The sequence below is a fragment of the Phocoena sinus genome, chromosome 8 (genome assembly GCF_008692025.1).
Source record: "Phocoena sinus isolate mPhoSin1 chromosome 8, mPhoSin1.pri, whole genome shotgun sequence".
Taxonomy (NCBI): domain Eukaryota; kingdom Metazoa; phylum Chordata; class Mammalia; order Artiodactyla; family Phocoenidae; genus Phocoena; species Phocoena sinus.
The window spans coordinates 62899554-62926708 of NC_045770.1; the positions used below are offsets into that span (position 1 = coordinate 62899554).

General features: G+C 54.3%; 1 protein-coding gene and 1 non-coding gene across 3 annotated transcripts in view; one reads left to right on the forward strand and one right to left on the reverse strand.

Moving 5' to 3' along the window:
* Positions 1-2311: 2311 nt before the first annotated feature.
* TRNAR-UCU lies at positions 2312-2383 on the forward strand. The gene has a single exon. It is a non-coding gene; the product is annotated as a tRNA-Arg (tRNA).
* A 12279-nt stretch (positions 2384-14662) lies between these two features.
* LMO1 (LIM domain only 1) overlaps positions 14663-27155 on the reverse strand; it is a 40488-nt gene continuing 27995 nt past the window's right edge. The window contains exons 2-4 of one of the 2 annotated variants that reach the window (XM_032640752.1): positions 19820-20033; positions 16832-16957; positions 14663-15042 (exon numbers count right to left, since the gene is read on the reverse strand). In XM_032640752.1, coding sequence (XP_032496643.1) covers positions 14937-15042; positions 16832-16957; positions 19820-20033 — 446 coding nt within the window. In that variant the 3' untranslated portion in view covers positions 14663-14936. The remainder of the gene's footprint in view (positions 15043-16831; positions 16958-19819; positions 20034-27155) is intronic. The other variant, XM_032640754.1, reaches the window with a different exon arrangement.

Genomic DNA, 27155 nt, shown 5'->3' on the forward strand with positions numbered 1-27155 from the left:
AGAAACTTGGCCAATGGCAATCAATCAGGGCTCCCCCCCGCCTGCCCCCCACACTGCCTTAAATACCAGCAGAGCAAACAGCCTCAGACAAAGCTGCGCCATATATCAATTACCAAGAGGCTGTGTGCTCCTCCGGGCGGAGGGAGCCGGAGCGAGCGGCCAGGGCTGCTGCCCCAGCTGATAAGGGCCCCGCATTGTTCAGGGACAGCTGGCGGCTCGATAAGGGCCTGCTCGTCCGAGATAATGGCAGTGGGCAGGCGCCTCGCGGCAGTTTAGAATTTCTTGGGTCTCCAAGAAAGGTTCTATTAAGCCCACTGACCCCAATTGAATATTAATTAGCTAATTAACGGATTTATTGTTCCACGCCATTTCTGGAGAGGCCATTTTTTTCGAGTGCCATTATTTTTGTAAATGATTTTTCACATTGTGCATAATTGAATCTTTGCAGCTGCCAGCATCTTCTGCATGATTGGGCAGAAAAAAGGAAGCAGAAGCACTTAGGGTCCCCCCCACCCCCCTCCCGCCTCTCTCTCTCTGAACAAATGTTTTCAGCCCCTCCTGCTAATACTGCAGCGAGGGGGAAGGGGAGGGGCTGCTGGTTCTGTTTCACAGGTTTGTTTTTTAAGCTGAACTGCAACGTCCGCACTCCTTTCCTCCCTTTTATAGGCAGCTGAGGGCCGAGGTGCTCTGTGAGGTCCCGCACCAGGCCTTTGTCTAGCTGTCTTCAGACTGGCCAGACTTCGCTTTTTGCAGTCCAGACTCCTTAAAGCATTGCGCTTTATATTAGGGGTAGGTAGAGGGGATAAGATCCAAGCTTGTCCCACCCAGAACTCCCAGCAGGGAGGCCAGCTCTGACGAGCAGAGCAGCATCCCTTGTGGGCTCTACCTCGGCTCCCACCTGCCCTTCCCTAGCTGGAGCCTACCTGGGTCTGGTTGCTCTGAGGGAACAGAACCCCATCCCAGCATCTCGCTGCTGTTCTTTAATAAGCCTGCTCCAAATTCCACGCCAGGGCTGTGTGACTCCCCGGAGCCGGCATCTGCCCATAAGTTGACTCAGGCGGTCCCACAGGCCAATGGCTGATTGAATCAAACCCATTCCTCAGCAGAGGGTCTGGAATGGGGGGCGGGGTATGTGTGCTGGAGTGGGGCTTACCTGGAGGCTCAGCAGTATCGTCAGGCAGCACTGCGGGGCCCCGCTGGACATCTCAGCCCCCTTCAGAATCATCAATGAAGCCGGGGGCAGACAGAGGCTCCAGGAATATTAGTCAGGGTCCCCCCGTGGGTGGGTCTAAGGAAGGCTTATACCCAGGATCTGCCTCTGGCCACCAGGGGCTGCAGAGTTTTATTGGGATTTTTTATTAAGCCACCTCTTCCTGCCCTCGTCCCTGTCCCTATCCTGCTGCTTGTGTTCAGAAAGGGGAATTCTGAGGGCTTTCCGAGCAGAGAGATGAGTCAGGAAGAAGGTCTTGCATCCGCCTGTGCAGACACTGGCTGGGATCATGCCATCTGCCCATTTCCTTTCCTCTGGGCTGGAATAAAGTCACAGCAGACAGCCTGACAGATGTCATGGGCATCCCCACCAAGTGCAAAAGTTGTGGAAGGGACCCCAAAAGTCTGTCCAAGAACTGGAGGTGGCTCTTAGAGTTGGGGAGGGGGGTCATTCAGTCTCTGTTTGAAGACCTCCAGGGAAGGGAAGCTTTAATAATAAGAGTCATCCTTGGGCTTCCCTGGTGGCGCAGTGGTTGAAGGTCCGCCTGCTGATGCAGGGGACACGGGTTCGTGCCCCGGTCCGGAAAGATCCCACATGCCGCGGAGCGTCTGGGCCCGTGAGCCATGGCTGCTGAGCCTGCGCGTCCGGAGCCTGTGCTCCGCAATGGGAGAGGCCACAGCAGTGAGAGGCCCGCGTACCGCAAAAAAAAACAAAAACAAAAAGAGTCATCCTTGTATGGTGTCTGCATGCTCCTCCCTCTAACACCCCCCCGCCCCGGAATCTCCCTGTCCGCATGACAACCATTCAGCTAATAACAGCAATAATCATAATCATATCTAACGTTAATTGAGGAACTGCTATGTGTCACACACAGTACTAGGGGCCTATTATGCACCACCTCATTTAGTCTTCCTAATATCCCTGTGAGGTAAGTGAGATTTTGAGGCACAGACGTGTGACATCACCTAGTATGAAAGTAACAGCACCAGACATCAAACCCCACTTTGCCAGACACCACTTTTGACAACTCTACTCTCCAGACAGGAACACCATGGCCCAGAGGCTGTTCTTCTGTAGTTAACAAGCTCAGTTGCTGGGAATTCCCGGGCGGTCCAGTGGTTAGGACTCTGTGCTTCTACCACAGGGGCTCAGGTTCGATACCTGGTCGGGGAACCGAGATCCTGCAAGCCGCTTGGTGCGGCAAACAAACAAACCCACAAAAACAAAACAAACAAACAAACTCCTCATCTAGCAAGGTCTCCCTTCTCCCTGCCGTCCTGGACCTCCTTTCCGATGTCCAAAGCACAGAGGTGGTCTGGCCAGGAGACAGCAGTGTGAACCCATCACCTCCCACATTTTCGACACTATATTGTGTTAATGCAGCCTAGCTGGCAATAGGTTCTTAGCAAGGGGTCCCACTCCTCCCAACACCTCCTATCCTCCAAGGTTCAGATTCATTGTTTTGAAAAGGAGCCACAAAGAATAAAGACACCAGAGATAGGGTGGGCCCCAAGTATGTACTTCCGGCAGCTTAATGAAGCCATCAAGGACATAGGGGTTTCCATTCCTCCATTCTGCCTTCCTGCGTGTCAGCTTCATTCTAAGGCTGGTTTCCTTGGCAGTCATAAGATGCTTCCGGTGGCAAACAGAGCTTCCTCAAGACAACTTGTATACCTACTCACTCTGGGCCAATAATAGGGGCCAGGTGTACTCTTTTGATTTAGACTGATCATCTGTGGGATGGAGGTTGGGAGTCAACCAAATGTCCACCATATAGGGTGTCTCAGGGAGCTGCTCCCTTGTTCCTGTGGGAGAGAAAAAGATGTTCAAGCTTTGACTCTACTTCAGTCTCTCAATCAGACATACGCTGCTTCTTCCTGGATTTACCTAAGAGAAATTCACCACTGCAACAAAGCTGATTCTCACCAGAGGAATGCATATTCCTCCTAATAACCTGATTTTTATTTCTCTCCAATAATTATGACCTGGGATTATTGTACTAAGGAAGTGTTTGACTCATTTCTGATCCTGCTTTCACAGGCTCCTCCATTCACAGAAAATGCTCCCCCCTGAGTCATTTGGGATATTGGCACCATTCTCAATTCCTTTCTCTGTAAGCCCCAGATGTCTTCCCTGGTAACAGGGGGTTGTACTGAGGAGGTGGCCACAGTCCATCTCAACTCATAAAAAGTTGTTTACCCAATATGAACACCGTTCCTTTGGCTATTTTATTCTCTGTGCTTGCAGAAGCCCTAGGAGCAGAACATGGGTAAAAGTCTTTGGGAGGAGATACGGGAGGCTGGGTTTTCTGAAAAGGGAAAAAAGCAGACCTGAGAGGCTATGGCAGGTAGAGCACTTCACCTCTGCATCCCCAGGAGGGTTCTAGTATATGGTTTTTGAATGGGTATAAAAATAAAAAATCCCAGCAGGGGCCCATGAGGAGCAAGTTATGCAAAACTCACTTCTCACCTGGGCAATTGAAAGTGCAGGTGTCCCCACCCCTGGTGTCTGCTCCCTCTGATTCACCCTTTACATCACCCCAGAGTGATCTTTCAAAGAGTACAGATCTGATCATGTCCTTGTTCCATTTACAAAGCTGTGACATTTCCCTGTTGCTTCGAGGATAAAGGGCCATCTCCCCTGCCTGACATGAGGGCCCCTGCAAGCAGCCTGGCCACTCTCCCCTGGGGCCTCTGTGTTCTGTGTTGCAGGCACACCGAGCTCCTGGACACCCTCCACCCAAGCCCACTCTCTCCCACTTCTGGGCCTTTACCCACTGCCTGCCATGCTCATCCTCCCTTGTTTGATGGTTCAAGTGTCCTTTCCTCAGAAACTCTCCTGTTTGCCAGGCTGAGTTAGTCACCTTCTCTCCCTTCTTTCTGAAGCTCTATCATGACACCGACAACTCTGAGTTATGACTTTGTCACTGGCTGGCTCCTGACGCCCTTCCTTTCTGTGAGAGTTTCTGAGGGCAGGGACTTTGCTCCATTTCTTTTGTATCTCTCTTGCCTTATCCTATATTAGATGCTCAACATGCCTTGGATAGAGAGAAAAGTGGATGGAAGGAGGAATGGAAAGAGGGAGGGATGGATGGAGGAGTTAAACCAACCTCACTCTTTTCTGCCTATGTCACTAGATAGCTATCGGGGATGATTTGTGATGTCTGTACTTCAGATAATTTCTTTCACAACCTCATCCGTGCCTGTGATGGAAAATTGTGTGACATGGTACTACTCAGCTCTTTGAAGAACTGCCCCCAAAGAGGACCAAATAACGGGAGCCTGATAGGAGGTGCCTAGTGACCAGCCACAGAACTCTGTCCTAGGCCATGTCATGCCCAATTTTTAGCCGAGAGATTGATCATCTCTTCTTGCAGTTAGCATTATTACCCCTCGGGAGAGGCAGTGTTTAAAAATATCACCCCATGGTGCTGAACTCTGCCACCTGTTGAACACTTCTGGTCTATCAGACCTCAGAGTCCTCCCCAGTCAAGGGCACCCCCTGACCCGGATCATGTGCCTTGTCCCACAAGCCAGAGACCATCCAGTATCTCTGTGAACTGCTCTCTACTTCTAGCCTACTTCCCTATGTGCCATGTGTCCTGCTCAGGGACCTATTATAGCTCTCTATTGCCTTGCACATAAAGGCTTAAACTCTTCTTAATTTCTTGTCTCCCATGTCAACTCCAAACACATTCTACCTCCCTATGTCCCGTCTTCTGTCTCAACCAGTCAACTTCCCCCTGTACCTGTAAGGGCTTCCCTCATATTTCTAGCTATTCTTTCTGTAAGAAGCAACTCTGTGTCCACCTCCTCTCAGATATTTTCTTACCACACCTCCTCTTCAGAGTTCTCACAACGTGGTACTCATTCATTCATCCTCACTGTGGATGGCTTGTATTGATGATGTATGCCCGAGGAACCACAGAGCAGGCGTCCTGCCCCAAGATACAGAAGAGCTGACTTCTATTCCCTCCTCTGCACCACTTGGCCACATTACAATGTCTTTTATTTCCTCACCTGTAAAATGGGCATATGAACCTGTGCTCTCCCAGGGAGGTTGTGAGACAAATACAGCAATGGAGGGGACATGGATTTAATAAGCAGAGACATTTCCATTATGGGGAGTTGTCATTTGCGCTGTTGGGTGGATAAGTTCCCAGAGGGTACAGGTCTGTGACCTCAGGAATGTAGACGGTCCACAGGGAACAAGGGGCTCTTGATATCCTGCCTCTAAAGTCTCTTCAGGCCTAAGGGCATTATTTTGCTGGACAAAGGGGATACTGATGAGCAGTGGGGGTAGGTAGAAATGTGAGCATTCCTTTAGGGAATAAAGGCAACCAGAAGTGTAATGGGGATCCGCTCATCACCCAGGTGGGGTCAGGAGCCCGGAATTTACATGTACTGTGGGACTCTGGGATCTGTGCCCCTTCCTCTGTGTGGAGCTTTTATCCTTGCCTGTTTTCCTGCAAAAATCAGAAGGTGAAGCTTGAAGGTGTACAGGACTGGCAGAGCAGAGGATGGGGGGTTAGGCTTGATGCTTCACTCTTCAAAGTGCTGCTGGTGGTGACGGTCACAAGAGACAAAGCCAGTGGTGGAAGGTAGAGTCTGACCCCTGCTTGGCCTGAGGTAGGGCTTGCACTGTGGAGGCTTGGGGGTCCCCAGCAGGACAGGCCATGCCACTTTTCTCCTTATATTCCCACTCTAACAGGTTATGGGCTAAACACTGGTGGACATCTACTGCTGGTGGGGCTGGGAAGACAGCATGCAGTAACAGCCTACCACCACATGTCCTTTGACAGGGGACTCAAGGGCTCCCAGAATGTGGGAGGGGAGGGACCTCTAGGATTATGTAGCAAATCCCCCAGTGAACACAGGGGAGCAGAGCCGGATGGAGTTGGGAGCCCAAGTTAGAGGCCCTAAATTAAGGAAACAATGTTAGGGCATCCCCCTATATGATTTAAAATAAATATAATATCTAAAGTGCAAAAGAAAATTGTAGTTTTGAAATGAAACAAACTTACACATATGACAAAATGAAGACTGCCCCTTGGGAATTCCCTGGCGGTCCAGTGGTTAGGACTCTGTGCTTCGACTGCAGGGGGGGCGGGTTTAATCCCTGGTCGGGGAACTAATCCCGCAAGCCACGTGGCATGGCCAAAAAAAAAAAAATTGCCCTTTTTTAGTTTGGTTTTTCCACCTTGCAGGTCCCAGACAGGAGGCAGAGGGGAAGAAGACAGGTCACAACGAAGGGCGCTGTTGGCATCATTTCCTGGAGTTAGAGGGGCCTAAACAGGGGCCTCCCTTAGAATCCAGCTGCTTCTGGAGGCAGTGAGCTCCTGTCTTCCAGGCGAAGCCCACATCGTAATACTTGGAGGTGATTTCCACCACGGTTTCCACTCTGTGGCTGACTGAGGACCAAAGGGCTCGGCCTCAAAAAGTTCAGGACCACGGAGAGCTCCAGGGAGCTCCACAGCCGAGATCCCATTCTCCCTTCTACAGGGCCTGTTCAAGTCTTGCCTTTAAGCAGGGAAATTCTGAAGCTCCGGAGGGGATGGTGGCCACAGTTCAGCACTGGTTTTCCCTTCACCCCTCCTCCTCAACACTGTCTCTTCATCCAACCCTACCCGTTCGGGCCCATCCTGCCCAGTCTCCTCCAAGCTCAGCCTTCCTGAACTCACTGGGGCATGTGCCTGGAGGGAACTCCCCAACAGCCGGGAGGCTTCTGCAAAAAGCCACAGCCTGAGGCTGGGTGGGAGGACAAGGTACAGGATCCCTCTACAGATGGGAAGTGGTAGTAATTAGCCTTAACAGGGAGGGAAGGGCAGCCCGCTTCATGACAGGGAAATGAGATTTTTAAATCCCATTTTAAGGGCCACATCAGCTCTAAAATGGCCTGTGGCGAGGCCTCAGAGCAGTTAGTAATTAGCTCTCTTGTTTCTACTGAGAGCAGAGGGGCGGGAGGAGGGGGTCACTTAATGAACACAGGGATTAGCTTCCAAACAGGCCCTAAATAAGAAGACAGGTGCAGGGGAGGGCGTGAAGGCCAGGCCAGGCCAGCTGGGCCCCAGGCTGAGGGGCAGCCAGCCTGTGGGAACTTGGAGAAGGGGGTCCAGGGTCTCCTGAGCCTCACGGAGCCAGTGTCAACTCCAGCCCTACTTTATGCCAAGTCCCCCTCAGTTCTTCACTGTGGGAGGGTAGGGGTGGATGGTCGCCTGGAGTCCCCAGCCTAGAAGCAGGCGGCTCTGGTGTTAGCTGGATTCTGGAAATCCATGGCCCTGCATGAAAGGCCAGGATGAAGCAGGAGGGGTGTCCACAGGAGCCAGACAAAACAACCCTTCCTCCGGGGGGCACCTGATGGGGTGCACTGTTGGCAGCAGCAGGATTCCCCAGCCTCAGCTCCGTGATGCACAGTGAAGAGAAACCCACCTGCCTTGGCCCCTCTCTGGGCCAGGACAGTCCATTAGGAACCCTGAGGCTGAGCCTCAACCTGGACCTCCTCCCCTCAGAAGAGACCAGCCAGGCTGAGGGTGGTGAGGTCTGGAGAAGAGAAAAAGGAGGATTGGTCATGCTGGTCCCATTGTCCTGTGGCCCTCTGTGCATTGCCAATTCCTGCTTTTACAGCAAATCTTCTTTTTCCCTGGAAAACTGGTCATGCAGAGTCTGCAGAGAAACCTACTTTCTTGATGCCTCCTCTGTGGAGGGCAGTAATTCCAGGTGTTCAGAACAAGCAGGCTAGAATTCCCCAGAAGCCATGGATCCAGTCGACATGTCCCAAGTTAGTGGTATTATGGGGCAAGGAGACCTGTGATGGCAGCCAAGATCCCAAGCCCAGTTTCTTGGTATTTTAAGGAAAACTATGTCTTGTTAACCTGGAAAACAAAGGAAGAGAAGCAGCGAGCAGGCATCAGGGCTGAGTGATGCTTTCTCTCCTCCATGCACTGTGTGCCCAAGTGTTGGGAGCCAAGAAGTTTTCGCCATTAGAAGATGGCCGACACCCTGCTTCTCTTCCTGCTTAATGAGATAAAAGCCCGCGCCTAAAAACGAAAGCCCGCGCTTCCAACGAAAGCCCGCGCACGCAGCACCAATGATAATTTGCCAAGTACTTCCCTTATTCTGGATCCCGCCCCCCTTTCTCTGTACTGTATAAATACAGCTACTGCAACAATAAAGGTTTGAGGCTTGATCAGGATTTTGTCTTGCCTCCATTCTTTCGCGTCTCCTGCCCCTTCTTCTCTTTTCAACCCCTACAGGTTCCTCCTCGGACTCACAAGGATTTGTCCTGCTGGTCGGGACTCCCGGGGACGCCCGGGGCCGAGCACACCCAAGTAGGATCCTTGGCTGGAATGCAGGTCTCAGGAGGCAGGAGACAGAGCCCTGGGCCAGGCTGAGGGCCAGGAGGTCAGGCTTCCAGACCAGGCTGGCTACAGTGTGCCCTAGGCGTTGCTTCCTCTCTGGTCCTCAATTCCCCCAAAATGAGCCCTTTGATTAAGATGGTCCATAAGAATGGGCCAGAAGAGGTCATTCCTTCTCACTCTGTCTAAAGTAGGCCGCCCTCTAGCTATTCAGAACTATATTTAGCTTGTTATTGATCTATTTGTTTATCATCTGTCTCCCCCACTTGGCTGGCTCTAAACTACACACAGAGAAGGACCCTGTCTGCCTTCTCCACTGGCATTTCCATTCCTCTGCGCCCAGCACCATGCCTGGCATGTAGCAGACACTTGATTCATGTCTGCTCACTGGCTGGCAGGCTGGTTCCGTGACAGAATGAATGATGATGCACTGGGGACTGCCTCCCTGAGAAACCTCCAGCTCAGGGACTGGATGACTGAGAAACCTCCAGCTCAGGGATTGGATGACTGAGAAACCTCCAGCTCAGGGACTGGATGACTGAGAAACCTCCAGCTCAGGGATTGGATGACTGAGAAACCTCCAGCTCAGGGATTGGATGACTGAGAAACCTCCAGCTCAGGGATTGGATGACTGAGAAACCTCCAGCTCAGGGACTGGATGACTGAGAAACCTCCAGCCCGGGGACTGGATGAGCTGCCTGGAGTCCCACCACTGCTCCACCCTGCACTGCCTCTGACTCCATCATCTGGAATTGCTCATCCCACTCAGCACCCAGCATAGGCCAGGACCAGTGACAGGCTCAGTTAGGATGTGCAATAAGGGACAGAAGTGCCCAAGGGCCCTCTTTACCCAAGAAACAAGCTGTCAGTTGGGGGATGGTTTGTAGTGAGAAACAGGGGTAGGGCAGGGGGTCCAGGGGCTCTGTTATGGGTAAAAGCTACTGAGCACTCCTAGATCCTTCCACTGCACAGGGCTGCCTCTAGGTGTCCATTTCACATGAGAATTACCTGTATGGAATCTGGAGTTAGAACGGGTCTGAATTCAGATCGAGGTTCTATTACTTGCTAGAATGGCTCTTTGAGCCTCAGTTTCTTCAACGGTGAAATGGGGATGATGATAATAATAGCACCCATAGCAACAGGGGTGATAAAAATAGCACTTCCCTAATAGAGTTACAAGTGGCTCAAGTGGGTTAGGCGTGTTTTTACTTATGAAAGCCCACGGAGTTTGTCCCACACTGGTCCCAGGGTGCAGTGCCCTTTCCAGAAAGCACACACCGATGCCCAGGAACAGCCTGTGGGGTGCAGTTAGAGGCTGCTGTGGGGAGCCCAGGCCTCCTGTGGGAGGGTCCCAGGCCTCAGAACAAGTGGACCTAGACCTGGCTGTATATAGTGAATGTTCCAGCAGTGACTACATGTTCAGAGTACAGAATTTTGTAGAGTCCAGAATATTTGAATCCAGGTCTTTTTTCCCGCACTGGAAATAGGTTTTAAAAGCTAATTTCTCTCCCTCCTTTCTGAGGCCTGGCCCAGCTTCTCCCTCTTCCTGCTGCAGCAGTTTCATAGTAAAGTGCCTCTCACCTCTGCCCTGCACCCCTGATGAATGCCTTGAACAGCAATGGCGTTCCCCTTCCTAGGTGCGGCCCTGAGCCCCTAGAGAGGGTCATGAGGGTCTAACCCAGGTGGAAGGAGCCCCAGCAAGGGACGTCCCCTGATCCAAGAAGGGGGTGCAGGTGGAGAAAGGGAAAAACCACATGGTGGAAAGAAGTTTGATGTGAAACTTATTACGTGAGCCCTGGACCCAGCCCCGAGGGGAGAGTGGGTGAGGGTGGCCTCACTGGAGCCTCGGGGCTCAACATGGCAGCAGAAACAGAGAGGTGTCGCTAGGTTGCGGGCAGACCCACTGGTTGGAGGGGCTATTGCTGGGTGACGGAAAATGGCCCCAACAGGAGGGAGCTCAGGAACAATCTACTCTGGAGGTACCAAGAGCCTGAAGAGATCTGGACACCCTTCAGCCTCGTGTCTGGGGGTAGGAGGTTGCTACCTTTGCTGGGATAAAGCAGTATGAGAGTCCTCCCCAGGGGCCAGGAGCAGAGATGAGTTTTGCTCATGAGGTGCGGATGAACCAGCACCCTTTTCTGGATTTTACCTGTGTGTGCACGCACGCGTGTGTGTGTGTGTGTGTGTGTGTGTGTGTGTGTGTGTGTGTGTGTTTGGGTCATCTGATCATTTTTTCATGATAAACCAATCTTGAGCGAGTATTTTTCTGGACCAACTTACCTTCACATCAGCTCATCTTTATCCATTCATTTTCAGCTAATTCTAGTTTGGGAGGTAACATATAGCTAAATATTGACTTGCAGACTGACAGAATTCTCTCACTGGAATTTTCACCAAGAGTGATGCACAGCCACAGCTACAAAGCATCTTTCCTTAACCTACCCTCACCTGGTGGCAGCACCCGCCGATGGGTGGTGCTGGGGATCACTCAGTGCCAGATTTAGTCTGGCCTTGACTACCTCTGAGAGCTTTAAGGGCGAGAGCAGTTATCTCCACGTAGAGGTGAGATTTCCCAGGCAGGAATTTCACGTGGATTCCACCTGTGGCTCCTACATGTCTCATGATATGGGGCATGGTTTCTGGGACCAGGCCCAGGAGAAGAGGACCCATACGAGATTCCATGATGGGCCCTGCAGCAGTGTCAAGGTTAGAATCCAACTTCTTTCCAAACACAGACTATGCGGCCCAGCTTCAGACCAAGGAGCGGGGGCGTAAGCAGGTGTCATGTTCCATGGGTCCCAGGCCCCTTGTTAGAGTATCTCTGACACCAGGGCACTAAGGAAAGCAGGTGGGGAGATGGGGTCCCAGGGGCTGGCTGGGGATGGAGGGGATTTGTGCATAGCTAGTGCAAGGCTTTCCACATCCCCACTACCCACAAGCCCCAGGCTGAGGCTTGAGCTGCTACAGCCTCTAATGGTTCACGTTCAGTGCTCCCTGGCTTCCTCAACTTCAATCCTCCGTGGTGAGCTACGGCCTCAAGGAGAACCAGGTCAGGACGATTCATGCCCTACACTTGAACAAGTTTCTCATACACAGTGGCTGGGGAGGCGGGGGAGATCAGGCTTTTCCTGGGTTTCCTCTGGGGGTTGCAAATCCTCTCCAGGTGCATAATCCCCAGCCCCCAGTAGCCATTCCAGCCCCAGCTTGGTTGCCCTGCTACAGAGGGAGATTGGTCTCCTCTCTGGCTCTCTCCCCTCCCCCCTACCATTGGTTCTACACCTGCCGAGGCAACGCCTGTGTGGCCTCTTCCTGGGGGCAGCTGTGGACTGCTCTGGGTCTTCCTGTGCAAAGGGTTTCCTACTCAGGACCTCATGATATCCAGGATGGTGACCCCAGCTCACGTAAGCACCGCACTTCACAGTGTAGATCTCAGCCTTGCGGCTGTCCCCGGCTCACGTAAGCACCGCACTTCACAGTGTAGATCTCAGCCTTGCGGCTGTCCCCGGCTCACGTAAGCACAGCACTTCACAGTGTAGATCTCAGCCTTGCGGCTGTCCCCGGCTCACGTAAGCACCGCACTTCACAGTGTAGATCTCAGCCTTGCGGCTGTCCCCGGCTCACGTAAGCACCGCACTTCACAGTGTAGATCTCAGCCTTGCGGCTGTCCCCGGCTCACGTAAGCACCGCACTTCACAGTGTAGATCTCAGCCTTGCGGCTGTCCCCGGCTCACGTAAGCACCGCACTTCACAGTGTAGATCTCAGCCTTGCGGCTGTCCCCGGCTCACGTAAGCACCGCACTTCACAGTGTAGATCTCAGCCTTGCGGCTGTCCCCGGCTCACGTAAGCACCGCACTTCACAGTGTAGATCTCAGCCTTGCGGCTGTCCCCAGCTCACGTAAGCACAGCACTTCACAGTGTAGATCTCAGGACACAGATCATCCCCATTTCCTGGATGAGGATGGTGAGGCAGCGGTAAGCGGAGCCATGATGCCGAACTTGGAACGTTCCATGTTAGGCTGAGGAAGCACCCTGTCCAGGTATGGGGCAAGCGGAGTGGGGCTGGGGTCATCTTAGAAGGCCAGCTCTGCCCCTGGGGGCTTTCAAAGCCCGGCTGCCTGACTTTGAGTCGATCTCATTGTGAGTGAATTAATTGTTGTGCAACCTACAGTGTGAGACAAGTTAATTACATAATTACTGCAAAATGACACGTTATTTCATGGCTGCAATATGGTAACTCTGTTGGAAACAATTGTAATCGCCCAGAAACTGCATTCGAGTGGCTCCGTTATCTCTCGATAACCATGTAATTAACTTGTTACAACTTTATCTGCAGCAGACTCCGAAGTTAGGACTTGGGTCCTTGGGGTGGGCACAGCCATCCTAGACATAAGGGCCCAGGGAGGGTCTGGCATTGAGGGCTCTGCTACGGTCCAGGGAAATAATGTTCATGTTGAGCGAGAAAAAAAGCCCTCATTACAGACTCCAGCCTCAAGCTCATGTGCTCAAACCCATTCACAATCTCACATGGTCACACACAGACGACAGCTCCCTGGTCTCACCAGACCCACTCAAATATACCCACCAGACTCACTCAAATATACCCACTGCAGCCTCTCTTTTCTCTCACGTACACGGGTGCGGCTCCTTCATAGAAAGTGGAAGTCCCAAAGTAGAGAACTCCTACCCCAAGATCCTTGGCCCTAAAGATCCCTTCCCACAGACTGGGCCACTGGCCACAAAACCGTATCTTGGAGACGCAGCCTCCTCCAAGCGCCCATAAGAGCTCAGCCATCCTCCCGCTTCACTTCAAGTGGAGGAGCAGGCCCGGGGGCAGGTGACGTGAGACGGCAGCGCATCCCCGCTTCGCCCAGGCAGCCAGTTCCCTGCCCAGAAGCAGGCAGAGGATGAGGCTGTAGGCTAACTCCATCTGGGCTCTGGTCTGTGGCCAGGATAAAAACTGTCCCTGGGGAAGGAGGAGTGAGTGGCCTGATGGTCAGGGGAGCCTGTCCATATAGCCTTCTCTGTTCAGGCTTTGGACCCAAGGAGCCTCTCTTTTTAATACTGTTCAGTGATACCTTTTCAGTTCCAGGCTATGTGCTCGGCACTATGGCTTCAGCCATGACCAAGACAGCATCCCTGCTGCCCCGGGTGAGCCTAGCTCAGCCGCTGGATGTCTGGCTGCCTTCCAGCCTGAGTACCTGCCGGCGTTCTGTCTGTCCCTACCTATCTCTGCCTACACATCCATCTACTTGTGTGTCCATCTCTCCTGCTTGCCAGTACACGTATGTGTCTGACTGTGTGTCTGTTGACTTGTCTGACTCTGCAGTCGTCACAAATGGTCCCATGTCTGCTGGAGGGAACCAGCCTGTCCCAGGTCTCCCCATGGTGCTCGTCCTCACCTTGATGTGCTCTGTTTGTTTTCCTGGCTTTCCCCCTTCTCCTCAAGGGCACGGACTGTGTCCAGTCCATGATTCATCCTTGTGTCTGGTACTTGCAGCGCAGGGCTGAGACCGACAGATTTGCCGACAGAATGAACGAAAACCTCCCGCCTGCGTGGGCTGAGTTAACAGGGAAACAGAATTGTTCTCACTCATCCAGGGGAGCAGAAAGGCAGGCCCCAGGTTGGGCCCAGGCTGTAAGGAAGAGACAGCAAATGCTGTCCGTCCCCATGAAGGTTAAGAGGGGTTTAAGAATGGAGCTCCCATGGCAGGGAGCTCAGGATTTGGGGTCCTACCATGGAGGCAGACCAGAGCTGGGTCCCTGTCTGGGCAGTCTGGGGGGTTTCAATGGTGGATGTAACACAGGAGCCCAGGGAAGGGTGGTTTTCATCTCGGGGGCCAGGGTATATGCTCTGCCAGGGGAGGGGGAGGACACCCTAGCCCCACCTTCTGGCTGAGGGGGTGCTTGGGGTTGTCCCCTCCCCTCCAGCTTGTTCCCGCTAAAGCCCACCTGGAGCCGCCCTGCCGGCAACGGCATACACTAGAGCCCCAGGCACGCCCCCCACAACGAAGGACCAAGGGGAGGGTCTTGTTTTACTCCCAAGCCAAGGGGAGGGGCCCCAGGTCTGTGTCAGTCATGTGATCAATGCAGAATAACCTCCCCGGAAACATTCATAAGTTTAATCCACGCCAGTAATAAAATCGCATTACATTTCTCATAAAATAAATGTTCCCATTTATATACAGAAGACAGACTGTACAGGCCCAGCCTGGCCCCAGGAGGGGTCACACACAGACGGGCGGCGCTGGAGGAAGGGCCCTTCCTCCCATCGAGGACAGAGGAGCTGTAATCGGCAGGAGAGCGGCTGGCCAGCCGGGCGGGTGGGCAGGCGGGCGGGCGGACGGACGGGCCGGGCGGCCAGGCGCCGGGCGTCACTGAACCTGGGGCTCAAAGGTGCCATTGAGTTGCCCCTCCTCATAGTCCATCTGACACAAGATCATGTTGTTCTTCAGGAAGAATTTGTCTCCCACACAAAATCTGGAAAATCCAAGCAGGAGAGAGAGGCCATGGAGGGGTCCCAGTGGACGGTGGCGGCTCCAGACAGGACCCCGCCCGGCCCAGGAAGTGGACGTGGGGGAAGTGAGGTCCCGGGGAGCCTGCTCCTTGAGCTTTCCAGAGGGGATCCCTGAAAGTCTCTCGGCCAGGCCCTGCAGCCTGGGGCGTAAGACACACAGATAAGCCTGGGCCACAGCCCTTCCACATAGTCAGAGCTCCTGTGGAGGTGGGAGTGGGGTTGGGGTCGGAGGGCAGGTGTAGAAATAATGTACCTCAGTGCCAGAGAGGGAGAAAGGGAGGAGGAACAAAGAAATAGGAAAAGACCAACGGAGGACAGGGAAGGAGAGAGGCAGAGATGGAGCACGAGGAAGGGATAAAATGGCTGACTTTTCCAACCCTCTGCTCCCCTCCCCAGCTTAAGGAAATGGCTCAGGGAAGGGCACTCTTCCTCTAAACAGGATCTGTGGGTTTCCGGGAACATCCTTCCAGGAGGAGGTGACGCTGTCCCACCATCTTCCCTCGAACCCAAAGAAGGCCCTGCTTTGCCTCTCTGCCCCTCTCGGTCCTCCTCAAGCGCTGGAGGACTCAGCCCTTCCCCCAGAGACGTGCCCAGGGTGTCTGAGGCCTGTAGTGGGACCCCAGGGTCACAGGCTCAGTCCCAGCAGATCCCACTTCAACCACCAGGTGGCGCTGCAACTTCACCGAGCCCTCCCGGCAGTAGGTCTGGGCAGAGCCCCAGCCAAACCAGCACTCCCTGCAGGTCCCTCTGGACCTCACCCTCTGGGAACACTTGTATGAACTCCTTCCTCACCTGGGGGCTCCTGAGAAAAGGGCCTGCCTTCTGGGGCCCGGCCCCCAGCCAGGGTTGAAGCGCTCTGGCTCCTTAGGTCCCTAGGGTCTCCCATGGGGCTCGGGGCACAAAGAAGGGGCCAAAACACCAGAAACAAGGCTGGGCTGGAACCAGAATCACAGAAGTGAGTGACCGTTCCCCAAGGGGATTTCACCTTCCAGGTCTGGGAACCCTTTTTCGCTGGAATGTCCATGCGCGCTCCTGCATGTAGCACACACACACGGCACAGGACATGCATACAGAACTCTTGTGCACACACATTTAAAACATGCATGTACAATACATGCATGGGACTCCTCTGGTGGCGCAGTGGTTAAGAATCCACTTGCCAATGCAGGGGACACGGGTTCGAGCCCTGGTCCGGGAAGATCCCATATGCCGCGGAGCAACTAAGCCTGTGTGCCACAACTACTGAGTCTGCACTCTAGAGCCCGCAAGCCACAACTACTGAGCCCACATGCCACAACCACTGAAGCCCGTGTGCCTAGAGACAGGGCTCTGCAACGAACAGAAGCCACCACAATGAGAAGACCGCGCACCACAACGAAGAGCCCCCACTCGCCACAACTAGAGAAAGCCTGTGCGCAGCAATGAAGACCCAATGCAGCCAAAAATTAATAAATATATTAAAAAAATAAATGCATGGACACTACACACACTGCACACAGCTCATGCATGGCCCCGTCCATTACATTTGCACAGAGCTGTACTCCACGAACATGTACATGCGGTATCGGAGGGCACACCTTTGGCTACAGGGCTCAGGTGTACATAAAACACACGCATGAACATACATGCTCACAACATGCACACACAGGACCCGCATTTGCATGCATGCCTCCATGGCACTCCTGGTCTGTGGCAGCAGGTGTCAGTGGGGGTCTGCTGAGTGTGTTGGGTCTGTTACAGGCCAGCACTCACCTCTGGTTGCAGAGCTGGCAGGCGAAGCAGTCGAGGTGATATACATTGTCCCGGGCCCGCATCACCATCTCGAAGGCTGGAATCAGCTTGCTGCAGGCGGCGCAGTTTCCTGTGGTGCCGAAGAGCCTGCAGAGGGAAGGGTGCAGAAGGCTCAGGCACCTGTTGGGGTGGTGTGGGGGGCAGGGGAGTCGCCTCCATCCAGGGCCCCACCTGCCCTCCCCCTGGTTCAGCAGGTGGGCCTGGGCAAGAGGCAAGGAGCACAGGTGACAGTGTCTGGATTCCGCTAAGAGAGAAGGCTTCAGAGAAATTGGCGCATTCACCCAGGAAGGAGACTCTGGGGACCCAGGCGTTGGCTGACACTGCCCGTCCCCCGGCTTCACTGACAATGCCCACTCCCAGGCTTCCACTGGGGCCCCTCAAGCACCTGAGGTCACCAGAAGAACACTGGGCTGGGCCCTGAGCAAGGACTCCAGACTCACACAAGCCTGAATTTAGAGACGGTCTGCTGATCATGGGCTGTGTGTCCTCAGGCAAGTTACCGAGTCTCTCTGAGCCTCATTTATTTCAACGGTAAAATGGGGACCATAATACACTCTTCACAAGCTTGTTGTGAACAGTAACCTCTCAGTCACAGCTCCTTTAGTAAATGCCTATGTAGCGTTTGCTATGTGCCAGGCACTGTTCTAAGGGCTCTCCAAAGACCAACTCATTTAATCTTGACAACAACCTTATGGGGTGGTCTTTTTCTGCTACCAACTCATGGTGTGACTTGCCTAACTCTCTTTTTTTTTTTTTTTAAACATCTTTATTGGGGTATAATTGCTTTACACTGGTGTGTTAGTTTCTGCTTTATAACAAAGTGAATCAGTTATACATATACATATGTTCCCATATGTCTTCCCTAACTCCCTTTTCTTTTTTCTTCTTTTTTTTTTTTTGTGGTACGCGGGCCTCTCACTGTCGTGGCCTCTCCCGTTGCGGAGCACAGGCTCCGGACACGCAGGCTCAGCGGCCATGGCTCACGGGCCCAGCCGCTCCGCGGTATGTGGGATCTTCCCGGACGGGGGCACGAACCCGTGTCCCCTGCATCGGCAGGCGGACTCTCAACCACTGCGCCACCAGGGAAGCCCTAACTCCCTTTTCTTGAACCTCAGTTTATCCTTCTTTAAAATGGGAAGGCTGGACCAGATGATCCCGTTCAAAGGTGCTTCTGAAACAGGACTGATGCCAAAAGGAAGTTCCAAGGCCATCTGGCACAACGCCTCTTTGGGGCAGGCACCCCTCCTCTTAGCTGCTGGTTGCAAAGCTCTAAGGACAGGGAACTCACTCCTTCCCCATGTAGGCCAGTCCTTGCTGAATGTTCCAGGGGTCTGAGCCAGCCAGGCCTCTGCTCTGCAGACTGGCAGCGCAAGCCCCAAGTGAGGCAAGGGGGCTGAGAGGCGGGCGGGAGGCCCTCTAATCCCTGATTTGTCCAGCTCAAGCTCGGGCGCCTGCAGATGAGCTTGGCTCCATTATTCATCAGCCTGAGCTGCCTGGTGGCTCAGATTAAGGCAGACAAAGGCCGGGCCAACAGCATCTGCTTGCCAAGAGGGGCCTTTCTGGCCACCAGTCCAATGAGAAGTGACTGCAGAGAGGCAGGCTCTGGACAGCCATTCTCAGGGGCTGAGCAGCTCAAGGAAGCTCCGCATCCACGTCCACCCCGGCCCACTGGCCCACCAGGCCCCGAAGTCATTCCTGAGCCTCTGCCAGAGTCCGGGAGAATACCTTCAGGCTCCAGTAGCTGGCAGGGCCCAGGATGCTCGTGGGTGCATCAGCTCTGTAGATGAGCCCATCCCGTACTGTGGTCGTCCCTCTCCAGGTCCTGTGGACTCGTCAGATGGTCTGTCACCTCCCCTCAACCTGGTAGGTTCAGCCCCCAGGTGATGTCCTAAACCTCCAGACCTGGAGACCCCTTCCAGGTTGCCGAGGGGTGAGTCCCCAGAAGCATCCTTAACCCCTCCTCCTGGCCTCAGCATCTCTCCTCCAGCCCCAGTCAGGAGCACTGAGTCACACATCCTGGTTTATAGCACCACTTAAAAAAAAAAAAAAGCTCCTGCAAAGGCAGAAGTTAAAAGAGAAGGTGCAGGCAGGTAAATCTTAGGCTCTTCGGGGAAATAGGGGAGCCTCTGCTGATAACCCCGCCCTCCCCCACTACCCACCAACATGCCCAGTCCTGAGCAGAGGGAGCCCCAAGAAGCCTGGCCATGACCTACTAATTAATGCGATGGGCCTTCCTTCCCCGCAAGGCCCTGCCGCCACCCAGTAGCCTGCATGGGAGCCAAATGCAGATGTTGGGTCTCAGCCAAGGCCCCTGCTTTGTGGCCTCCTTCCAGCCTTGCTGATGTCATAGATGGCCTAAGGGAGGGTTAACTGGGGAGGAGGAGCCCCGGGGAACAGGATCCAGGTTGTGGAGGAGGGTGGGTCAGAGCTCTGAGGAATGCCAGGAGGGGAAGCGGTAGTCTTTTCACCATTCACAGAGGGGTAACCTGAGGTGGGGGAAGAGGTTCAGGACTGGCTCAAACCCAGGTCTTTAAGTTCCAGCATCAGCAGCTCTTCTTCTAGGGTCTGGCTACCTACCAGGCTCCCCAGGCGTGGGGGTGTTTAATCCCAGGGCCCACCTGGAAGATGGGGAGCTGGGCCCTGGGGAGATTGAGAAGGAGACCGTCAGGCCAGAGGGGCCCAGGGAAGTCAGAGCTTCCCCACCTGTTCCTGGAAGCCCCTCCAGGGCGTCCCTTCCCAGATTTCAGGGACGGGGTGGGTCAAAAGCACCTGGCAAAGGCAGGGCCAGAGCCACACTGGTGGCCTCGGGAAGCTTCTCTTGGGTGCCCAATGGTAACAGATGTGCCCGCCCAGGACCCGCGCTGGGCACTGAGTCCGAGGGGCAGGGCAGAGCAGTGCCAGTCTTGGAGGATGGGGCTTTCTGAGCAGAAGGGCTGGGGGGCCGCCCACCTCAGGTAGTCGCGTCGGCACAGAATGAGGTTGGCCTTGGTGTAGAGCGTGGAGCCCACCTCGCCCAGGCGGCAGTCACAGCAGGCGCACTTGAGGCAGTCCTCGTGCCAGTACTTGTCCAGCGCCTTCAGCAGGTAGCGGTCCTTGATCTTGCGGTTGCAGCCTGCGCAGCCCTTCTGCTTCCCTTTGGGCTGGACGGAGAGCATCGGCATACCTGCGGATGGACAGACAGATGGACATGGTGGGCCCTGCGGCTCCCACCTCAGGGTACATCCCTCCGCTTCTCTCTGCTGCCCCCTTCCAGGAGCCCTCCCTGTCTCCCCAGCAGCTACCTCCCCTGGGCCTGGGTCCCGCCCTGTGTGGCCTGCCTGGCACGGCCTCCTCCCCTGCCCTGTGAAGGTCCTCCAGAAGCTGCGGGAGCCCCGCTTCTGCTCTGCTGCAGGGCACACAGCTAGTCCTCAGGTCCGCCTCCCTGAGTTGTTCCTCTCCTTCCAGCCACTGCCCCCTGTGCTGTGGGATCCACGGTAGGCCTGAGGCCTCCTCATGCAGCCACCATCCGTTGGCTCTTTCGGCAGCCCTGAGAATGGAATCTCGGGCTTGGGGTCCACTAGAACTCCCAGATCTTTTTGCCACCTCAAGACTTCCTCACACTGCTGTGTGCTTGACCCTTTTAACCTAACACGTCAGGCTACAGCCTCTTGACTGTGGAGGCGTCAAGAAGAAAGTGAGGGCTTCCCTGGTGGCGCAGTGGTTAAGAATCTGCCTGCCAATGCAGGGGACACGGGTTCAATACCTGGTCCGGGAAGATGCCACGTGCCGCGGAGCAACTGAGCCCGTGTGCCACAACCGCTGAGCCTGCACTCTAGAGCCTGCGAGCCACAACTACTGAGCCCCCGCACCGCAACTACTGAAGCCCGCGTGCCTAGAGCCGGTGCTCTACAACAAGAGAAGCCACTGTAATGAGAAGCCCACGCAGCGCAACGAAGAGTAGCCCCCGCTCGCTGCGACTAGAGAAAGCCTGCGCGCAGCAACGAAGACCCAATGCAGCCAAAAATAAATAAAATTTAAAAAATAAAAAAAAAGAAGGAAGTGAGATGCCCCTGTGATACTCCCAGGGGGCAGCAGGAGCTCTGGAGCTCCTGGTCAATGCTTGGGGAGGTAGCTGGGCCTGGCCTAGTTGACGCTTTCCTCAGGAATGTTTCTAGCTAGATTCAAACTTCCTACCTGCCCTAGCCTGAGGAAGGGGACCATCGGTGCCCCAGCATCCTTGCTCATCCTACCAGGATAAGAATCTTGGAGACACTGGCCCTCTCCCAGGGCCCATATGAGCTTCCCGACATACAAGGAAGTGGTAAGTACAAAAGACAGGAATCGCAGCATAGCCTTGACCGGAGGGAGGGGCAGACCTCCCACCGGGCAAGCATGTACACTCACGCACACCCCGTGCACACAGGCAAGGTGTGCAGGTGTGGGCATGTGTGTGCACAGAGGCACAGGCTCCTAGCCCCCGGCCCTGAGGCCATAGGGAGGGGCAGTTGAGAAGGAGGTGGGGACAGATGTTGTCTGGGAACCTGGACATCCACGTGGAGTCCTGAGGCTCGAGCGTGGTGAAGACTAGGCTTGGAGGGAAGTGCGGAGAGTCTCAGAGCCCAGGTGGATGGTGGGGTTGCCTTGCACTTGTCTAACCCTCACAAGGGCTCAGATGGGTTGAGGGGTCACCGCTGGGGGGAACAGCCCACGCCCTCCTGCCTCCTCGGTTTTCCAGCAAGCCCCCGAAGACTCCCTCCCCCTGGGCCCAAGGTCTCCACAGGACCCCTGCACTCTCCAGGGCTCTGGGTTCAGCTCCCGTTCCCTGGCATTCCTCCTCTCCCTCCCTCCCCCTCACTGCCCCCAGCCTGGAGTCAGAGCTGCTTCCTTTCCCTTCCCTCTTCTGGATTGTGACCCTTCCTCAGGCTCCAGGAGAGAACCAGCTTCCAAAGAACCTCAGTCTCAGAATCCACAGATGTCAGGTGAGAGGGGCCCCCAGAGTTCGTACAGGCAAATGCTCTCGTTCTACAAATGGGGGAACTGAGGTCCAGAGAGTCCAAAGGGCTAGTGTAAGCCACTGATCAAGCTGGCCTCTGGGGTTCTTCCTCCCTCCTATGCTCTGTCTCAGCCTCGCTGCCTCCTCAGACGTCTCTTGGAGAGGGGGCAGCCCCCCAGCACCCGGGAGCAGCAGGACAGGTGAGGACAGGAAGGAGGCAGTGCATCCTCCCTCCTCCAGTGCCCGCAGGGCCCATCTGTTAGCTGGGAAGTTTGCTGCCTAATTTCCTTAATGCAGCTCTACAGGTTAATTGGCCTGAGAGAGTGAGGGGGCTCAGGCCCGCCTGTGTCTCCTCTGACAGGGGCCAGCCCGGTCACAGAGCTCAGGGGAGCCCAGAGAGGCCGCTGGGGAGCAGGCCCACCCGAGAGCTAAGGCGGGGCTGAGAGGCTCCTTCCTAGGCCTGGCCTACAGGGATCAAATGGGGGAGGGGTTCAAAGAGCTGGATATGGAAAGGTCTGGGGGCTCCCAGGGTAAAACTACTGTCCCCGGGGCCTGTGGAAGGCGAAACCAGCCAGCATAGCTATGCATATACATTCCAGCTTGGAAAACTCCAGACCAAGCCTCTCTCCAGTCCCCCCACGGCTGATTTTCCCCTTGCTCCCCAGGGCTAGCAGCAGGTCTGGCTCCCTTCCCAACAGCCCTGAGCCCTCCCAGGGCTCTATACTCGTGCTATCACTGGGAGGGGGGTGAGTGGCTGGAACGTCATTACTCAGGGGATACATCTGGCCCACTAAGTTATGCCCCCAAATGAAGGGCGATCCCAGCACTAGGAGCGTCTGTCCTGCTCCATCTTCTGTCTGGCCTGGCTCCTAGAGAGGCTGAGCCTGCAGGGCTATGGACCACATGGTAGCCGGTAATTCCATCACCAGCGGGACCCAGCACCTAGAGGATGCAGGGAGGATGTGGGGAGCAAAGCCACACGCTGCCCCAGGTCCCCCGCCTGGCATACAGCAAGTGCTCTGTAAGGCCTGAGTACCCTGCTTTAGGGTTCTGGACTCTGCTTCCTGGGTCCTGGAGAACTCGTTAAGAAGCCACATGGCTTCTGCCAGTGTCTGATGTCCACTGAGACACGGAACACCAGGCCCAGCCTGGCTGAGGAGGTCCCAGAGCATCTGGGAACCATGAGCTTTCTTCGCCTGGGAAGGCTGAGGTCCTGGGAGAAGTCTGACTCACCCCTCCCTTTTTTACCGAGCACCCACACTGTTTGCCCTCATTGGGCTAGTCCAGGAGACTTGAAAACACTCCTGCAAAGGTGAAGGGCCTTTAAGGGGGGCATCTATAATCTCCTTCTCCCAAATAGAGCAAGATGTTCCCCAGAGGGTCTGGGTTCTCCCTTCCTGTCCTGCCTCCCCAGCTCCCACCCAGCCTGCCTGTCGGCCCTGCAGACACCTCTTCCCTCCCTCCCTCCCCTGCCCGGCTCTGGGAGCTGAGCCTCGGGCCATGCACTTTCCATTAAGGAGATAGCATCCCTTTGCTGAAGTCCATTTGGGATCCATTTTAGTGTTATCTAAAAATCAAATCTACATGGTAATCCTTTTAATGTACTCCTGACTTTAGAAAAAAACAGCTTTGCGCTCCTTCAGGAAAGGTTTTAAAGCATTACCCAGTAATTACTACTCACTCATGAAAACACTGACATTTTACAATGGATGATGCTTGCCCCTGCACGTGCGTGTGGGCTCACACTCAGACGCAACGCACGGGACCCAGCAAAATAAACCAATTCACTCAGCCCGTGCGTTCCCCCAAATCTCAGGGTGTGAGGGGGACGACATTAGCGAGGAGATGGGCCAGACTCCTACCCCGCCTCTCCCCTGGGCGGGCTGATGGTGGAAGGAGGCAGCCTCCCAGTCTGACTCATGCGGCTGTCAGACACTTACCCTCAGCTCTTGAATCTGGGGAAAAGCCAGACAGTCCCGGTGACTGGGAGGCACTGCCAGAGGTCATTCAGCTCTTCCCGCATCCCCGAGAGTGGTCTGCCAGGCCAGACCCAAGTCCTCAGCAACTCCTGCCCGCCTATCCCAGGACAGCGCGTCCCTCAGATGGGACTTCTCTAAGGTGCCAAGGCCACCGGCTCCCGGTCCCACCCATGCCTCCAGTTTGGACAGCACACTGAGCCCGGCTGTGCAGCACTTCCTCTGCTCACAGTGAGCTCCTCTGAGGAAGGTCCTCCTCCCCAGAACGCCCACCCCATCCAGCCCCACGTCAGGTCATGCCCTGCGGCTCCCCTGCTGGAAGCCACCGTGGCCACCACTGGGAACCCTACCTGACATTCGAGGCCCCCTCCCACATGCCAGCACCCCCTGCGTGGCACTGCTGGCTCTGCTCCCTGTAGAATCCCAGGAATAATGTCCCTTTCCACCCTGCAAATGGATCTCATTTGCTTCTGCCCTAGAGCCTTCCCTCCGCCATTGCTCCAGGAAGAAATGCCTTGTCCTGCCTGTCCCACTCTTCCCCAAAGGTCAGAGTCAGCAGTGGAGTTGAGGCTAAGAGCACAGACTTTGAACTCAGAGAACCTACTTTCCAATCTGGGAACTGTCCCAAGTAGCTGGAGGGCTTGGCACAAACCCCTTTACCTTTCCAACTGTCATCTGTGAAATGGGGCCATACTAGTCTCCTTCCACCAGACTATAGTGAGGGTAGAATAAGGTTCTGCAGAGGAAGCCACAGCACAGGGTCTGGCAGCCAGCCGGGACCAACAAACAGGAACTGGTATATTGTTAACATGCGCCCCGGGGTGCCTCTCCTGTTCTGACACTTGTTTTTTTGCTCTTTTAACTTTTTATCTTGACATTTCAAACTTCCAGATTTTGCAAGAATTCCTGTATACCCTTTACCCTGATTCTCTAAATATGAACATGTTGCCATGTTTGCTTTATCCTTCTCTGTTTATCTATCCATCTACCTCCCTCCCTCCCTCCCTTCCTATAATTCTTTTCCTGACTCATCTGAGAGTTGGTTTCAGACATGAAGCCCCTATACCCATAAATACTTTGGTTTGATTTCCTGAGAGCAAGGACATTCTCTCACGGAACTCCAGTACAATGATCAAAACCAGGAAATTATCACTGATCTAATACTATTATCTATCCATTCAGATTTAATCAGTTCCCCCAATATCTTTTATAGCAAAATAAAAGTCTGGATCACGCATTTCATTCAGCTGTCAAGTTCAGTCTACTTAAATCTGGAAGAATTCCTAAGCCTTTCTTTGTGTTTCAAGACGCTAGCATTTTTGAAGAGTACGGGCCAGTTATTATGGAGTTTCCTTCAATTTGGGTTTATCTGACACCTTTGACTATATGACCTTAACTCCTCTGTACCTCTTTGTTATAAAATGGATATGAGAATAGCCCTCATAGAGTTTCCATGAGGGATCCAGGAGCTAATACGTGTGAAGTGCTCAGGACTAACTGAAGCTGGCAGTCAAAAGTTAGCTCTGATTGGTGTCACCCCATTCAGCACATGGGGAAGGATGACCCTAATTAGTCACAGCTCCATCTCAGGCCGCTACAACAGTGATGGGCACATTTGGAGGAGAATTACCTGATTTGAATGTGTAACCATGGTTCAAGTCACGCAGGCACTGGTTAGAGTCCAGCCTTACCCAAAGGATAGTCTAGTGGCCACTGCAAATGTGTGCAGGAGGTCAGCCCCATCTGTCCCACAGGCTGCTTCAGGGACCAGTCAGAGGAGAAGGGGGCTGTGGCAGCTCAGGGGGCGACAGTTCAGGGCAGGTCCCTCTGTGTGCCCTGGGAGGCCTGGGGCACAGGCAGGTGTAGGCTTGGGATTTCTCATCATCTCTCCATATGCCTCAGTACTGCTCCAAATCCGTGCCCACACGGCAAAACACAACTGCCCAGCACAGCGCTGGGGCTTCCTTTTCTCACACTGGGGGACAGGCAGGGAGCCTGGGCTGAACTCTTCTGGGGGCTAATGGCGTTCTGCAGGGAGATATCCCTGACTGAACACTGAGCAGTGCTCAGCTCACAACTGCTTTATGAGACGGGTACCATGCAGGCCCCATTCCTGTCTACTGTTGACACGTTTCCCCCCCTGAGCCTGTCCTAGGCTCCGCTGCTGGTGTGGGGCACCTGCCCCTCCTGCAGGCAGATAGAGCAGAGGCTCCATGGATCAGCTCCTGTCCGGCCTCCTGTGTGGAGCCCTGTTCTTGATCCTGGATAAACCACTGTGGCCCTCAAGGCCTGTCTGTCTCCCCAGCTGCACAGTGGGAATGATTCTAGCATGTACTTCTAAGGATGTCCTCAGGCGTATGTAGGATAAGACCTTGCATTAAATGCACCTCTCTCATCACGGAAACCAGCAAATACCCTTCCAGATGAAACCTATTCCCATTTTAACAACGGGAAAACTAAGGCACAAGAAAGGTTGTGACTTGTCATGGGTCACACAGAATGAGACAGAGCTGGGATTTGAACCCTGGCAGCCTGTCTTCAGGGCCCGAGCACTGGACTCAACTGCTCTGATGCCAGGCGGTGTGCTGCTTACCCTGAGATGCTAGTAGACCGGGGAGGGAGACATCACAGAGATTAGGAGACACAGAAGGTATGCACATGCAGGTCACACGTGCAAACATACACAGCTGCACACATACTTTCACACATACGTGTAATCACACACATGTGTACAAGGTCCACGAGAGGCGGGACCGTGTCCGCTTATTCTCCCCAGAACAGCTTTATTCCAGGCTCCAGCACAGCGCTAGCATACAGTAGGTGCTCAGTAAGTCGCATGAAAAGACACACCCCTGCATCCAAGGACATGCATGCATGGGTGTCACGTAAAAATATACACACATATGCCTGAGCCGTCACATGCACATTTACTGCCTTTTAAAAAACTACACTTGCAAAAAGTGGATCGTAGCTATAAGTCAAGCTCTGATTTGAACAAAACCCACGGATGAGAAGCCTGGTGCTCTGTTTTTAATTCCACTTGCCCCAGGAAATGGAGGAGCGCAAGCCCTGAGGTTTCGCCCACGTGGACCCAGGCAAAGCAGGGGAAATTATCCAGAAGTGATCAGTCCCACAATCGTCACACCCATGTCAGCTGCTGGAGGGGTAGGGTCTGGGTCCCTGCCACCTGCAAGGTGCTTGTACCCAGCGGGGCCCACACCCGGGCCTGGAACTGCTGAGTAGGATCCCAAACAGAGCCAGCCAGCGGCCCCTCCTCGGCATCAATCCTGTTTAATAAGGAAATTTGAAAGTGTAATCTAATTTTGCAGAATCTCTT